The following is a 14,684-nucleotide window of genomic DNA, read 5'->3' as shown; positions in this document are numbered from 1 at the left end:
AGACATGCTATCATGATCAGTGTCTTTTGCATTAACCAGATTGCTTTGATTCTTCAAGTAAAGTCTTCATTTGATCAGATTTCATTTGTGATGTGTCCTGGACAGTTAAAGGTTAGTATTTTTTATAGCAGTGCACCATCACATGATCACTCCATCCTGCTGCTGATTTTTCCAGTTTGTCTGACCTAACTGCTCATTTGGTGGAAAAAAGGTCTCTCCTGTTTCCCAGAGGTGGAAACTGATCCACAAATCAAACAAGAATGTCTGGTTTGGGGAAAATGTTCACAATTCACACATTAAACCGTCCAAAAAGTCACAGCTAAACCACAAATACAAATTTCCATATTTATTTTGCAAATGTTGTAGGAACCCCTGCAAAACAACAACTGCATGTTGGTCCAGTAGAAAAAAAAACCTTTGACGCGTTCTTCTCCAGATTTTTATCCTTTCAGGTAAATTTGACAGTTTATCTAAGTACAGAGGCAGATTGGTAAACGTCTTATGTCTTTCAATTATACATAAATATCCAGAAAATGCAATTTCCTAAAGCGCAGCTACAAAAGACTGGATAGAGATGACACAAACATCTACACATGAAAGGGATTAAGTGGCTATAAAATGTACACTTTTTAAAATTTAACTTAATATTCACATTCATATATAAAACTCATAAAAACTTGAATTTCATTAAATGCTCTAAAAATACTTTTTTTTTTCCTGTTATTGTTGAAAGATCGCTTTTAAATTAGAATACATTTAAGTGATTATTTTTGTACTATCAGCATTATTAATGTCATCATTTCCATCATAATTTTTCAAAAATTTTGATTCCTCTCAAAGTACGTAAGTCAATAAATTAACACGCTACCTCGGTCCCTGAAGCCAACTTTGTTAAAAAAAAAAAGCGCAGGAAGGTTTTCTGTGTGCGTCCACGTCTCCATGAAGCAAAACCAAAGGACACATCATTTTAAAATTCAAAACATGGGAGAGGGCTTACTTCCAAGTTCATACAAAAAATAATTCATAGTAAATATATATTTTATACATATTTGAATATATTTACAAATATACCCAGCACTATACATTATACTGTGTATTCTTTCTCCAAAAGAATTGGGGAGGTTTATCAAGAAACATAAAAAGAAATGTACCAATATTACAAAATAAACAGGAGGGAAGATTTGATACTTGTTCTCCTCCTGTTCCTGTTTTGTTAGTTAAATCTGTCTATCAGTCCGTTTCCTATTCGTCTTCTTTTTCGAGTCACCTAAAGGTCACACCAGTCCATACATTCCTCCAGCAGCAAACCTTGGAATCCCAGTTCTCCAACTGGATCACCAAACGTCTTTGAAGCTCTGGGTGCAAAGATAAGAACCAACAGGAAAAGTTTATTCTGTGAGAAGAGGAGGAGGATGAAGGAGAAGCATCCCTGGGGAATGAAGTTCCTTCAGTCAGTCTATAGTAGCTTCTGTAGAGTCCTCCTCTTTAAGGCTTCACATCAGCATGTTTTGTGTGTTGTGTGAGTGCATGGCAGTGTTAGTGTGACAGCAGCGCTGACACCAGCATCGTCCCATCCTGGCCCAGGAGATGGGCCGGATGATTCCAGAGAAGGTGTCCGAGTGAAGTTGAGGTTGGAGCCCTGTGGGGAAAGGCTCATCTTTTGACGTTCCCGTTAATGTGCTGGTACTTGGGGAGGCAGGGCTCGTCCGGTAAAGGGTCGTGGGAAAATACGGAGTCGTCACCGGAGGAACAGGAGCTCCTGGTGTCGGGGAAGCTGGGGGAATACTGCTCTGTCGGGGCACACAGATCGAGATACTCCTGCAGGAACAAAAAAAAAAAAGAAAAGCAAAATATGAAACAGGATTATTTCAGAAGGGAGGCGTTAAACCTTAAAGGATTTGGAAGCTGAAGCCCAGTCAAGAAGAACTGGGACTTTCCAGAAAAGGGTGTGAAAAGACAGAGAAGACTTTCACCTTGATAGAGATTCTCATCTAAAACCGACCAAATCATCCAGAGAAGTTTCTGAAATGGAACCGAAGAAATATGCATGGAAATAAAAGAAGGAGGTCATTAACTGTTGGACTTTAGAGGAGCTGGTTTGGTTTTGAAGGACAAACACATTTAGGGAAATGGCAAAAGATGATGTTCAGCTTAAACGGATGTGATATATGAGACTGAGCGCCTGACATAACAACACTGGAAGATGGTTCGGAAAAAAACTCTCGCAGGAGCAAAAACAAACCTCCATGAAGAAGGAAGAAGAAGAAAACTTTAAAAAATCCCGTTATTAACTTCTCACTTGCTGCAGTGTTTTGTGAAGTTGTTTCTGCCACCCCCCCTCCTCACAAGCACACCCCTTATTTTCACGGTTTTGACTGGGACTGGCGGTGTTGGAGGAGGAGTTTGCAAAAAAAAAATCAGCACTGGCTTCCATTTTCCCAGCTCAACACAAAAAGGCTCGCATTACTAAAGTTCTCCACATCTGCCAGCGGTTTGGGGTACAGGAAAAGGAGGGGGGAGAAAAAAAAGCAAGAAAAGGGCACTTTATTACATTTTTTAAAGTTCTGACTCTAATTCCAGTTGCTGTTTTTTTGGCATAAATCTCTTTGGATCCAGCTCCAGAACTTAGGAGTTTTGACAGATTTCCATCCACAGCCTCTTTTCAGGTCGACACATGGATATTGCAAAAGACAAGAGGAAAAAACATGCAGGCCATTCCTTCTGATATTCCTTAGCTGTTTTCAGAAATCATACCAACATGATCCACGAACTTCACGCAGAAGTAGATGTTACAGGATGACCTTCTCTGCCCTATCTTACTCCTTCACGCCGACCAAAGGAGGGTCTGAAAAAGGTAAAGATGTGAAGGTCAGAGCCACACTCACCTCGTTGGTGCTGAGGCTGAGGATCCGATCCAGATCCTCCACAAGCTGCTTGAAAGTGGGTCTTTGAGATGAGATGGCGTGCCAACAGTCTTTCATCATCATGTACCTGAGGGGGAACAGAACCACAAAAACATCAACAACAAAAAAAGCATCTCCTGATTTCTTGAGGGTGTCTCTAAAAATGACTTATCAGTTTTCTCAGAAACTCTGAATTTGTGGATTTTTGGGGGGTGGAGTAAAGTGATTGGCCCCACCCCATATTTTTGTTGGGTGTGGCTTTTTAAAAGCCTGTGTTGCACCAATGGAGAAGCTGCCATGTATTCCATCCTCTAAACACTTAAACCGCTGATCAAGCTGAATGTTTTTTCCGGTAAAATGTATGCGTTTGTGTTTGCGGAACGGCTAAACTTACAGCTCGTTGGTGCAGTTTCCAGGCTTGTCCATGCGATGGCCCTCTTTGAGCAACTTAAAAAGCTCTTCCACAGGAATGCCAGGGTAGGGCGAACCCCCTAGGGTGAAGATCTCCCACATCAGCACCCCAAACGACCAGCTGTTGTGGAGACAACAGACATCTGTATTGGTAACACACTAACAAACACCTATAGGTTCAATCGATGTTCCCCCACTGCCACTACAAAGGGTTGGTCAAATGAAAGCATTGTATGAAGAGGCTTCAATCCCAACTCTTTGCCATGCAGTGACTTGTGGTGCTGAGCTAAAGCAAGAGCTACTCTGGCCATGGTCACAATGATGGTCTTTGTGAGCGGCCTGCTGGTCCCACAAACTGGTATTGTTCCATCACACCCCACCAAAGCAAACACTGACCCACTCATGATGGAAAAAAGAGGGCATGTGTTGAGATGGACATAGAGACTGATAGTTATTAACTGCTTCCTGGTTCTGGTGTCCAGTTGTTAAATATCAGTGAATCCAAGCTGTGTTTTTGTCTGCAACAAAGGCATCGCAAATGATAAATCTGGCAGTGACAGCATGCCTGGTTTGTGCCAGCAAAAGAAGCCTGCTTTATGATAACAATCAACACATACACACACACACACACACACACACATTAGAGGTCCAACTAGTTTGCAGGACGTGAAAAGTGAGTGTTATCCGCTCTTCCATCTGTTTACACAGCCAGTCGACCGACCAGGTTTGTTCTGTCCTTTATCAGCTCTTTGTATCTGTCCTTGTTGACACACACGTCTCTCCTTTCTGTGTCACTTTGTAACCATCTCTCAGCTCTTGTCAATCTGCCGCCGGTGCGAGTCCCTGTCCACTAGCAACAAAATGAACAGAAAACCAGAACGCTGCATGTCGAAACAGCAGAGGCCGGGTCTCATTGGAATTCATTTAGTCTGATGTCATGTATAGATCCAGCGCTCTCTGAGCGCCAGACCCCGCCCCCTCCGCATGCTACAGAAAAAAGCCAATTACAATAAGTGAGTGATGAATTGTAATTAGCAGTGTGGTGATGTACGGAGGACTAAGAGCGCCGCTTCATACCCACAACCCTCTTGTGCTGCCCCCCCCTCCCCGTATTGATTGGTTCTGTGGAGCTTAAAAGGCACGACGTCTGTGCGAAGCCAAACAAGCCCGACCGCGACACAAACCGTATTCTGCATTAAAGGACGGGATGACTTAAACACAAACATGTTTGCGGTTACATTTCTTTTCATCGTCAACAACCCAACAATAACTAGAACAGACTATTGTTTTATGCGTTTTCATTAATTCCCAGTGAATTTAACTGCAGTCTACTCAAAAATATAGAAGTGTTTTAAGTGTGGTTTTAGGTGTGGTGTGGTACCACATGAGTCCCCATAAGAGCAAACACACACACCCTCCTGTCCTGAAGGTCAGCGTGGAAGCCAGTTATCTAATTGCAACACACTTTTGCCGCCATTGTCTGCGGCAGAAACTTCAAACAAAGCTGTCAGTCTGCATAAGACTCAAAGACAGAAAAAAGGGAGACGTTCCCCTTTGTTCCGTTTTTAGAACCAGAACTCTTGATCTTAAAAAGGAAAGGGGGGGTTGACAGAGATGGGTCAACAATTCACATACCAGATGAAGAAAAAAAATCAGAATGCAGAGATGAAGAGGGGCTATTTTCTGATCATGGAGCTGCTCCAGAACGATGCTGCTGAATGAGCAGGGGGGGTGGATGAAACCCAGCCCCGCAGAGTTCCGGCATGGTTACGTTCAAACATGAGCGAAGGCCCAAAAAGGTGCGGAGACTTCCAAGCTGGGCCGGAGGAGGGAGGAGGCGCTGGTGGGCTTCCAGCTCCTTCCAGGCCCTTTGAAGCCGCTCAGATTAGTAACACGGCATTGGCTCCAAGTCTAGCGTGAAATCCTCACTTTTGCCACAGACTGGCCAGTACTGCCCCCCTAAAGACAGCCCCTCCCCCCCCCCGCACCACCTTTGTCCACTGCAGCACCACGGAAACCTTCACCTTCCAGAAAAACAACCCGTTTAATCTAAAAGTACAAACTGAGTCCAGCTTTTCCACTGGAGTTTCTATTGATTTTAAAGAGTGTAACAGCGACACACTCTTGTGTACTTACACATCACTCTGGTGTGTGTAGACCCGGTCAAAGAGAGCCTCTGGAGCCATCCATTTCACCGGGAGTCGACCCTGAGGACACACACAAAGGAGGACACTGGGGTTAACTCCACTCATTACCTGAGGACTTTATTTCTGTTGTCCTCAACATGTTTAGAATGAGTCGCTGCAGCCAAAGCTCACACAGGAGCCCCCAGATGCGTCGCAAGATGAGCAGATGTCTGAGCGAAAGACTTTCCTGGGCAGCATTTACTCTGTTAGAGCAACACCACTGATAAACAGGCCCAGGCAGAGGGGAGAGTTTATCTCCGCACGCCATGAAGACTGATTGGGAATCTAAGCGAGGTTGACAAAGTTGATAAATGTGAAGCCCAAAGGCTGGACTTATCTCATGACACTGAGCTGTTGAACAAGGAAAGCTACACAAATGTTCAAATACAGTGATCCTCTCGTTTATCGCAGGAGTAGCATTCTAAAAATAACTCGCATTAGGTGAAACTCATAAAGTAATCATCTAAATGTTTTAAAACAATTAACATAAAAGCTCAAAATTGCACTTCTGGGTATTTCTTTATACAAATTGTTGTGAACCAGGAACATTTTCATATTTGTAACGTAGAAAATACGCTGGATTGGGCCACTAGCTCCCTGCTCCCCTTAAACAGAGAGCTCTCAGCAATGGGGAGGGGAAAGGGGGGGGGTGGGGTTGCTTCATGCAAACAGAATCGCCCACAATCCAAATGAATTCCTGCCGCACTGCAGAAATTATGTGCTAGAAAACGACCCAGGTTTTTGATCATCGGAATTAAAAGGCCACTGGGAACGCTTTGAAAACAGATCAGAGGATAATCAGAGTGGGTCTTTAGGGCACTGAAACTCCTCACTACACGCTTTCTACACTTTTCTCAGACAGACATGAACATTTTCACACTTTTTTCTCTTGCTTAAAGTCTCAAAGTTCAAACCTTCGTAGAAAAATAAGTGCAGGGTTCAAGAATGAAAACAAAGATCTGATTGCAATTCAAGATAACAGCGAATCTGGCAAACTGAACGCACTTGGTACAGGAGACACGGCACGGAGGAGATTGATTGACAATGGTCTACAGCCAATCAGAACGCAGAAAACAATGCACTTTTTTTTTTAAAAAGCATGCATAATTGCACACAAAAAATCTGCAAAATAGAGAGACCACAAAATTAACCCTTGTGCTATCTTAGGCACTTTAACATTGGGGGTTGGGTCATCTAGACCCACTAGACAGTGCGCTAAACCTTTTTTCTTCAATTATTTCTGATCTTCACTGGTGTCCATGGATTACATGAAATCTTCTTCACCTTTGTGTGGATCTGTGTCTTTAATTTAGAGTGATCCCCAAACTAGCAGCCATCACTATCGCATTTGTCGCCCCGTCATCATGGCTGCTCTCAGCATGATGGGCAATCGTGTATTAAATGAGGATATGAAGCTAGTCCTTCTCCATGGTGGGAAAGAAGGAACCCACCGGGACACTATGGAGATGTCAATTATGTTTAGGCCGCTCCCTCCCCCTTCTTTGTGTCCCCCTTTGAGCTAATTGTATAAGTGTCGATGAAACCAAAAGAACAAGAGACAGAGGGGGTAAACAAGACACAGCCTTCAGAGGAACTGCATTCACAGCCTGCCTGGGAACCCTCTGTTTCTGCCAAGACACCAGTAGAGGAAAAGAATGAAAGAGGAAAGATGAGGGAAGGGAGGGAACGCAGAAGAGGAGATGGACCGCTGTCGCCCAGACGCCTGCTTCAAGCCCCACTTCCCTAGGACATATGTGTCCATCAAGAAACATGTTGAGGACTCACATTTGTGGTCTTTTTATAGTAGTCGATGTTGTGGACGTCCCTGGCCAGCCCAAAATCAGCAATCTTCATGACGTTGCTCTCCGTAACCAGGACGTTCCTGGCTGCCAGGTCTCTGTGTATACACTGGGATGGAGAGAATAGCAAACAGAGAAAAAGACGAGGTCAAGGAGAGAAAGACGTAAAGGGAGCTGATACACAAGAAACATTTATTGACCAAAAGTACACATGGTCCGGAAAGGTGTTCGGCCCATAATCCTGCCACATTAACTATTCCCCCAGCACGCCTGGGTTACGGTGGCTTCTTCATGTACTCAGTTGCATCTATAGCTGCAGGTCCGTCCATCAGCACAGGAGCATCAACGTAAAAGCAGCTCTGCATTGGTGTGCGTGTGAAACTCCGTGCTTTGTCACATTCCAACAGTGAGAGGAAGCGTGAGGCGGCATTAGGCCAACATGGCTGGAGCCCATTGTGAAAACTTCACGACTCTTCTGCACAGAGAGGCTTTTGTCATGAAACGGGAGACAATGCAGGATTGGGCAGGGGGTCTGAGTGGTTTTTAGAAAAAACAATGTTCCCACAGTGACGTAAACCGTCCCTGAACAAAATGGCCAGTCCCCCCAAACACTGGCACAAAGGATTGTCTGAACATGCGATCCAACCTTTTTATGTTAGCGAGCGTTTTCTTCTCACCTTCTTTGATGCTAGGTACTCCATGCCTCGTGCCACCTGATAAGTGCAGGACACCAGATCCTTAAAGGTCAGTTGTTCGTCTGAGACACGAGCAATGTCATAGGAGTACTCCATGCCGGGTGGCCGTCGGGCTCTGAGGTATTCCCTCAGGTTGCCTTTGGAGGCATATTCTACTATCACATAGAGAGGACCTGTACATGTGACAAGACTCTGGTTAGCTTTTGAACTTAGTTGTTATTAGTATTTTTCAACTGAAAGTGACACATTTTTGCTGCAATGTTTCTGCTGAGAAGCAAACATCCTACTTTTCTTAGTAACGGCATTGTTCAGTTGCAGAAAGAGATACGGTTTGTCCCATTTTTAAGAAACGTCTGAGAACTGAGCAGCATCCACACACGACTGTCACATCCATGCAGCTCACGCACGCTACACTGAAACTGCAGACGTTTCAAGAATTCTTACATCCATTATAAATGTATGGGATTTATTTTTCAACATATCTGAGTAGTTAGGACAAAAATATTATTTCAAATTCCAAATAATTTGACATAAAAAAGCAGTCTCTGAAACTCACCGTCTTGTGTGCAAGCACCCAAAAGGTTGATGATGTTCTTGTGTTTGCCCATCATCTTCATCATTTCCATTTCTGACACGAGGTCAGACAGGTCTTTTTCAGTGGCATCGTCTAACAAAAGAGGAGGTTTCAATAGGTTTTGTCTACAAAGTTAGAAAAGAAACTTGACAACTGCTCTTCTCTTATTAGCAGTCCAGTTAGACAACAGTGCATTTTGTTTGGGAATCTGAATTAGACGCACTGACACACAAATCAAGCTGAAGTTACAACAGTTGCAGAGGCTTTTCAATTGTGAGGAGAAAGGAAGAGGAATTTTTAAAAAGTGTTGGCTTTGTTACCTTTGGCAAAGCTTTGTTTTAGCCAGTAAAAGTATGGTAATGTATCACCACACTGGAGTCAATTTCTAGACACATCACTGTTCTCAAGAAGGGTCAATCTGTGGGTCGACTGCGGCTCAAACTGTGTAGCTCAGCGCTCCTCCCTCTGCTTTCATTAATCACAGCAGCAATGCTTGCGTGACTTGCTTCTTTGTCTGGGTGCTGACTGAGATTTAGCCAGCTGCTGCTCTGGGGTCAGGTATGTGTCCACTCCTAACCCTCACCTACCCAACCCTCCTACCTCAAGCCGTCACTCAGCAACCGCCAATAAGGAATAATAATGACAGCCCCAGGCTCCACCTTGCACCTTTGCTGAACCCTTATTGCTGCATAAATCAGTCTCAGTATGCCCTAAACCTTACCAGACAAGACACAATAAAGCAGTGTCCGTCTTATCCCACCGCTCAGAATATAATCACAAGTCAGACGTAAGACAACACAGCCTTACTGTGGTTGTGCAACAAGAGGAGACCCACTTACCTTTCAGCATCTTGACTGCGACAGTAGCAGCCTCCTTGGGTTTGTCCTTGTCGATGCCAAGGGCTTCTGCCATTACAACTTGGCCGAAGCAGCCCTCACCCAGAGGTTTGCCCAGGGTCAACCTACAACCACCAGACAAGGACAGAAGACAGGGAGCTGATTAGTTGCTGAAACACAGGCTGAAACACACCCAACCCATCTGTGGAAATAAACAGGTTAGATAAAGAGGAAGAGTAAATGAAACCAGGCACCAGGCCAAATTCCTAACCTTAGCCTATCTTTTTTCTTACTACGTCACTCTTGCTGGATTTCAGACCGATTGCATCTGTGTGAGTGCTTTATTGGCTTTGGGACGGCAGCCTGTGCCAGAGTAGTAGGTAAGAAGGCAGACACGGCAACGATAATCACTTGATAAAGCCTGAGAGAGCCGGTGCTTTCTAAACTGTTTACCCTGTCCTGGCATGTTCTAGTATACACTCTTTACAAGTCATTACGCAGGGCTTAGCTTAGCCCTGACACATTAGCCTGTGACAGATGGAATTCTGCCTTTGTTTGGAGTTAAAGGTGGGTCTAAATGCAATTCCGATTGGAAATTTAGAATCAAAACTAATTGCTGGTAATGCAACAAAACCAGCGTTAAATGCATTTCAACCTGTGTTCTTTCACAGTTAATCCAATGACCTGGAGCGCCCATCTGACCCTGACCAAGTGGTGGACCTTGGAGTTTCTCATTTGATTGACATGTTGCTCCCACCCCAAAGGCCCAGTGTTCTGCTGTGTAAACACTGCGCAAAGCAAAGCCACGGGCCTGAGGCCGGCGCCCTGCCGTAGTAACACAATCCCCTATCTGTCCACACACACACACGCCTCACTCAATGGCAACTATTCTGCTCATCCAGCCACACATAATCTATGTTATTTTTCCTCCAACCGCAACCAATAGCATTCCTTAATGTAGTGCAACCCCAATATAATCCCTCAGGCGCTGGGATGACAGGTGGGTAATAAAGACCCAAACAGTGAGGCGCAGAGATTTATTCCATCTGGACAAAGCATCCTTTTTGGTCAGATCATCAATTAAAAAACTAGAATGCTATTTGTCATGCATGCACAGAATGTAGCATGACATCAGATTGATGGTAAAACTTAATATCCAAGATGGTTTCTACAGCCTTTTTTTAACTAAATACAGAGCTTCACATTTGCAGTCTGGGATTTCCCCTTTTCTTTCAAAGTTTGAGGCCACAGTTGGGTATTAAACCCTTCTAACCTTTGTTATCCAGTTAAATCCACCCTAAAGCTTGTCACTAGCTGCCATAACTGTGACTAAGCGAAACCTCATCTGTGTTAACTCGTCTGATATGAGACAGCCCAAACACTCCCAGCCCAAACATGCAGATGAAAGCTGTGAATGTTAACCGCTAATTAACAGGGCTTTAGGTCTCCTCCAGCAGCAGCATGTGGCGGGGCCGCGGCTGAGTGAGAGTGTGAAGAGTGGCGGTTGAAATGATGAGGCGGGGAGCCTGGCCGCCATGTGCAGGTCGTTTCACTGCAGCAGATGAGTCAGGAGTCTTCCTCTCAGCTGCTACTACAGTACTGTTGTCCTCCAGTTAGTGACTTCAGGCTGCAGAATGATCCCACACAAACACTCACCAATACGTCTATTAGCAGTTTGCTTAACGTTCAAATGACAACAAAAGTCTATGTTGGGAAATAAAAGGTTCTACTAAGGCCTCAGTCACATTCGCATGTATGGGGGGGGGTTGACCCGTATGGGTTCCTTGGATTTAGCGCTGCTGGGGTCCGTGGAGGGTCATAGAGAGGAGGGGCTGCATCTTAAAGGGAGCATTAAAACGACACGCCTGCATTTCCCCTACGTCACCCGTGTGCGTTGTATGTGTGTGTTCTCCACGCCCGCAGCACGCCCGTATCAAGACGTGCATGAACCTTTTCTCTCTGCGGGTTCACTGAGCGGTCCACGACCTATGTGGGTCACCCGTGTGCCCCGTCCAGGTTTGACCCTTTTTTTTTTACCCGCAGACGACCCGTATCCACCTTTATGGACAGGTGTGACTACGGCTTTAGGAAGAGTCAGAAAAGAACAGAGTTAGCAGAAAATTGCAGCCCTCACCTGTCTCGGGAAAACTCCCATCGCGGATCCTCTGGAAGGTCATATTCCGGGATGGGCAGATCGTGGGCAGAACTTCGCCGGGTCGTGATCCGAACCAGGGGAGTGTTTGAGTTCATGGAAGAGCTTGAATCCGATGACACCTAAAGGAAAAATGCAATTGGCTGGTCACAACTGTCAACGTTCAAAGATCAGATAGAGCTCAGAGGCATCGCTAGAGGAGTTTGGGATTAGAAATAAAGATTTCCACGTTAATCTGAACAGAATAATTTTCATGCTTGTGGATAAAGAAGAGGGTCTCTTATTTGGGAAAAAAAAATTAACATTAGTGGTTTCCTTTCTCCAGTCTGACCTTACCTTAACACAGGAATCTGTAGTTTCAGGGCATTTGACTTCTCGTGGGGGGAAAAATTTGTCAACATGAACCAGACATGATTTCTGGATTAACATGTAATTAACATAAAGTGGAGTAATCTACATTCAGTGGAACAGCAGGTCACATAATCAAAAATCCTTTTGAATCCAAAATCCATAGTACTTTGTGGATTTAAATGAATGTTTTTTTTAACTATGTGAAGTTTTTCAGGTGGTGTTATTCTATTTTTACTTTTAATATTTGTTTAATATTTTTTATTGAAGACTATGAAAAAGATTAAAAGTATTTACACAGTAAATTAGTATTTCTTCTACACCCAAATCTTTGCAGAGTCTTCAGACATGAAGGACAATAAAGGAAGGGGTGCCGGAGACAGTTTTCATGTCCCAAAAACTTTATGAAAGTCAAGAAAACAAAGAATAGTTCAATTCGGTAGCATGATGTGGTTTAAAATGATGCTTACTTGTACCAAGTCCTCTGTATTTTTTATATTACCATATTTTTAGCTTTGTTTCTTTGTTTTGTGTGGGATGGATTTTTTAAGTCCCTGTTAACTAAGAGAAGTTGAAAGTTTTTCTACGTTTTCTTCAGTTTTCTGCCTTTTTCTGAAACATGTTTGCGTGTTTTCTCCTCTAGAGGTGTTAGATGCCTTTAGAACTCTTTATCTACTTTCTGTTACCTGGCGGCGCAGAGGAAGCTGTTTGGTCAGTTTGTGGACTGCTGGCTGTCCGTTGAAGTCAGGCTTTTTTGCGGTGGTCCTCATTCGGCACACCACCACGATGACCACCATGCACAGGATCAGGAAGACGCCCGCACAGTAGATTGCAATCTCCACGTAGTCTGGGGAAATTGGCCCTGGAGATTTCTCAGGGGCTGAGTGACATGAAGGGACACCGGTGAGCACACAGACACAGTCTGGCCATCAAACACACAAATGTGGCCAGTGATGACTCAAGTCTCAATGTACCCCCCATCTACAGATCAGTTATAATTAATAGACATCCTTGTTTACAACTTTTGAGGTTCTGTTGTGTGTTTTTTAGAATCCAGCAGACATGAACTGAGATAGTCTAAATATGTTTAGATCAGCTGGAGCTCATTTACCTGAATCTGAAAGCAGTGGCAAAGCTCAGACAAACAAGGCTTGCACCAACGATGATGCAAAAATCACGTCTTTTGTTGTGACATTTGGTCTGAACTGTATAAAAAGGACTTTATGAGTGCTAGTGTACCGGTTTAGTCTGTTCCAACACCTGCAAAGCAGTGCAAAACACAAAGTATAGTCTTGGGTCACCACATTCTCACCCCAGCCAATCATATGTGGACACATGGGCGGGTGCCCCCCCTCCGCGCCACATCTTGTCGCCTTGGATTAACCCAAATCGCTGTTTTTCAAAGAGTTTGCCTGCTCTAATTAATTTACTTCAGTAAAGTTTCACAAATTCTGACTTCCACCTTAACAATAATACTAACGATAAAAATAAATTTATTTTCTTTTTCATGGTATGGTCTAAAAGTAGCAGTTGATGTATTGCTTTCCCTTAAAATATTCTACATTTGGTTGAAAACGTAAATCAATCACCAGCATTTTCAGCTTTACCAAGTCAGAATTATCCAAAGCGTTAATATGTGACCCGGATGGGGGTCCCTGCCCATGCGTCCATATGTGACAGGTTGGGGCGAGAACGTGTTGCCTGGGCAACTAAACAGCCAATCAAATGTGGATGAATTGACTGCTAGGAAATGTTCTCCTGCTTGTTGGATGTCTACTGGTCCAAAAAAAGAACACACACAGCCTTTGAGACTTTACAGCAAAGGAGTCTATGGATCTGTAATTACACATAATCATAATGATGAGCTTCACACTCATTACAAATATACTTTATTAAGAAAACACAAGGAGGTTTTGGCTCTGATAATTGAGAAAGTCAAGCCAACATAAAGCAAATGTTGAGCTTTTAGCTTTCAATCTTTATTTGAAGAGGATGAAATAAAGATTCTTAAATGCGTCCATTATCAGAGCCAGAAAAAGGAAAAAGTGCCTTGGACACTTTTGCATTGGAAGGCCAAATCCTCACTCTGCAGTCCCAAATCCTGAATCCTTATGAAGTTTGAAGATGCTACGAGTAATATTGCGTCTACAAAGTAATTTTGTAAATTAAAAAAAAGATTTTAATCAATCTGCTGAGTGTCCTTGCTCTTTGCATTTTCCAAGCACTACAGATTGAGCTTACAGGGGGGGGGGGGATTTGCCTTCCAACAATTTTACATAAGAGCCAAAAGTGAAAGAAGCACAAGGAGGACAGTATTGGAGTTTATATACCTGGAAGCACCGTCAAAGTAGCAGTGTGATAGGAGATCCCAATAGAATTACCCGCCAAGCACGTGTACTCCCCAGCATCCTCAAATGTTACATTGGGCAAGTGGAGAACTTCTATCTCCTTATCTGTGGTGTTAACACCGGCTGTCTGAGAGAGGAAGAGCAGGAGGAAGAGGAAAGGAATAGAGGTAGATGTGCAAAAAAAAGGGGGAGGAAATTCCAGAGAAAAAAGGGAGAAAGAAAGAGAAAAAAATGAGACCCAAAACACCAAAAGAGGAAGCAGAGGAGGTGAATAGTGTCCATCGCTGAAGTCCCGTCTGGAGGAGGTGATGTTGGGAGCGAAGATGGAGAAGAGACAAAGACAGATCCCAATGCACCATCAAAACCTGAGAGAACAAAAACCAACGCACCAAAAAAAACACAAAAAGACACCCATCACCTGAAGAGCCTACC

General features: G+C 43.8%; 1 protein-coding gene across 13 annotated transcripts in view; it reads right to left on the bottom strand.

The window, feature by feature from the left end:
- Positions 1 to 331: 331 nt before the first annotated feature.
- Positions 332 to 14,684, bottom strand: part of fgfr2 (fibroblast growth factor receptor 2) — a 35,044-nt gene continuing 20,691 nt past the window's right edge. For 5 of the 13 annotated variants that reach the window (XM_011484752.4, XM_011484751.4, XM_011484754.4 and 2 more), the window contains 11 exons: positions 14,235 to 14,379; positions 12,585 to 12,784; positions 11,539 to 11,678; positions 9,408 to 9,529; positions 8,551 to 8,661; positions 7,977 to 8,167; positions 7,286 to 7,408; positions 5,451 to 5,521; positions 3,298 to 3,435; positions 2,886 to 2,991; positions 332 to 1,818 (listed from right to left, as the gene is read on the bottom strand). In XM_011484752.4, coding sequence (XP_011483054.1) covers positions 1,654 to 1,818; positions 2,886 to 2,991; positions 3,298 to 3,435; positions 5,451 to 5,521; positions 7,286 to 7,408; positions 7,977 to 8,167; positions 8,551 to 8,661; positions 9,408 to 9,529; positions 11,539 to 11,678; positions 12,585 to 12,784; positions 14,235 to 14,379 — 1,512 coding nt within the window. In that variant the 3' untranslated portion in view covers positions 332 to 1,653. The remainder of the gene's footprint in view (positions 1,819 to 2,885; positions 2,992 to 3,297; positions 3,436 to 5,450; positions 5,522 to 7,285; positions 7,409 to 7,976; positions 8,168 to 8,550; positions 8,662 to 9,407; positions 9,530 to 11,538; positions 11,679 to 12,584; positions 12,785 to 14,234; positions 14,380 to 14,684) is intronic. The other 8 variants (XM_078931620.1, XM_004077496.5, XM_078931625.1 and 5 more) reach the window with 3 other exon arrangements.

The sequence above is a fragment of the Oryzias latipes genome, chromosome 15, assembly GCF_053564925.1.
Source record: "Oryzias latipes strain Hd-rR chromosome 15, Olatipes_Hd-rR_3.1".
Taxonomy (NCBI): Eukaryota; Metazoa; Chordata; class Actinopteri; order Beloniformes; family Adrianichthyidae; genus Oryzias; species Oryzias latipes.
This window is presented reverse-complemented; position numbering and strand designations above follow the sequence as displayed.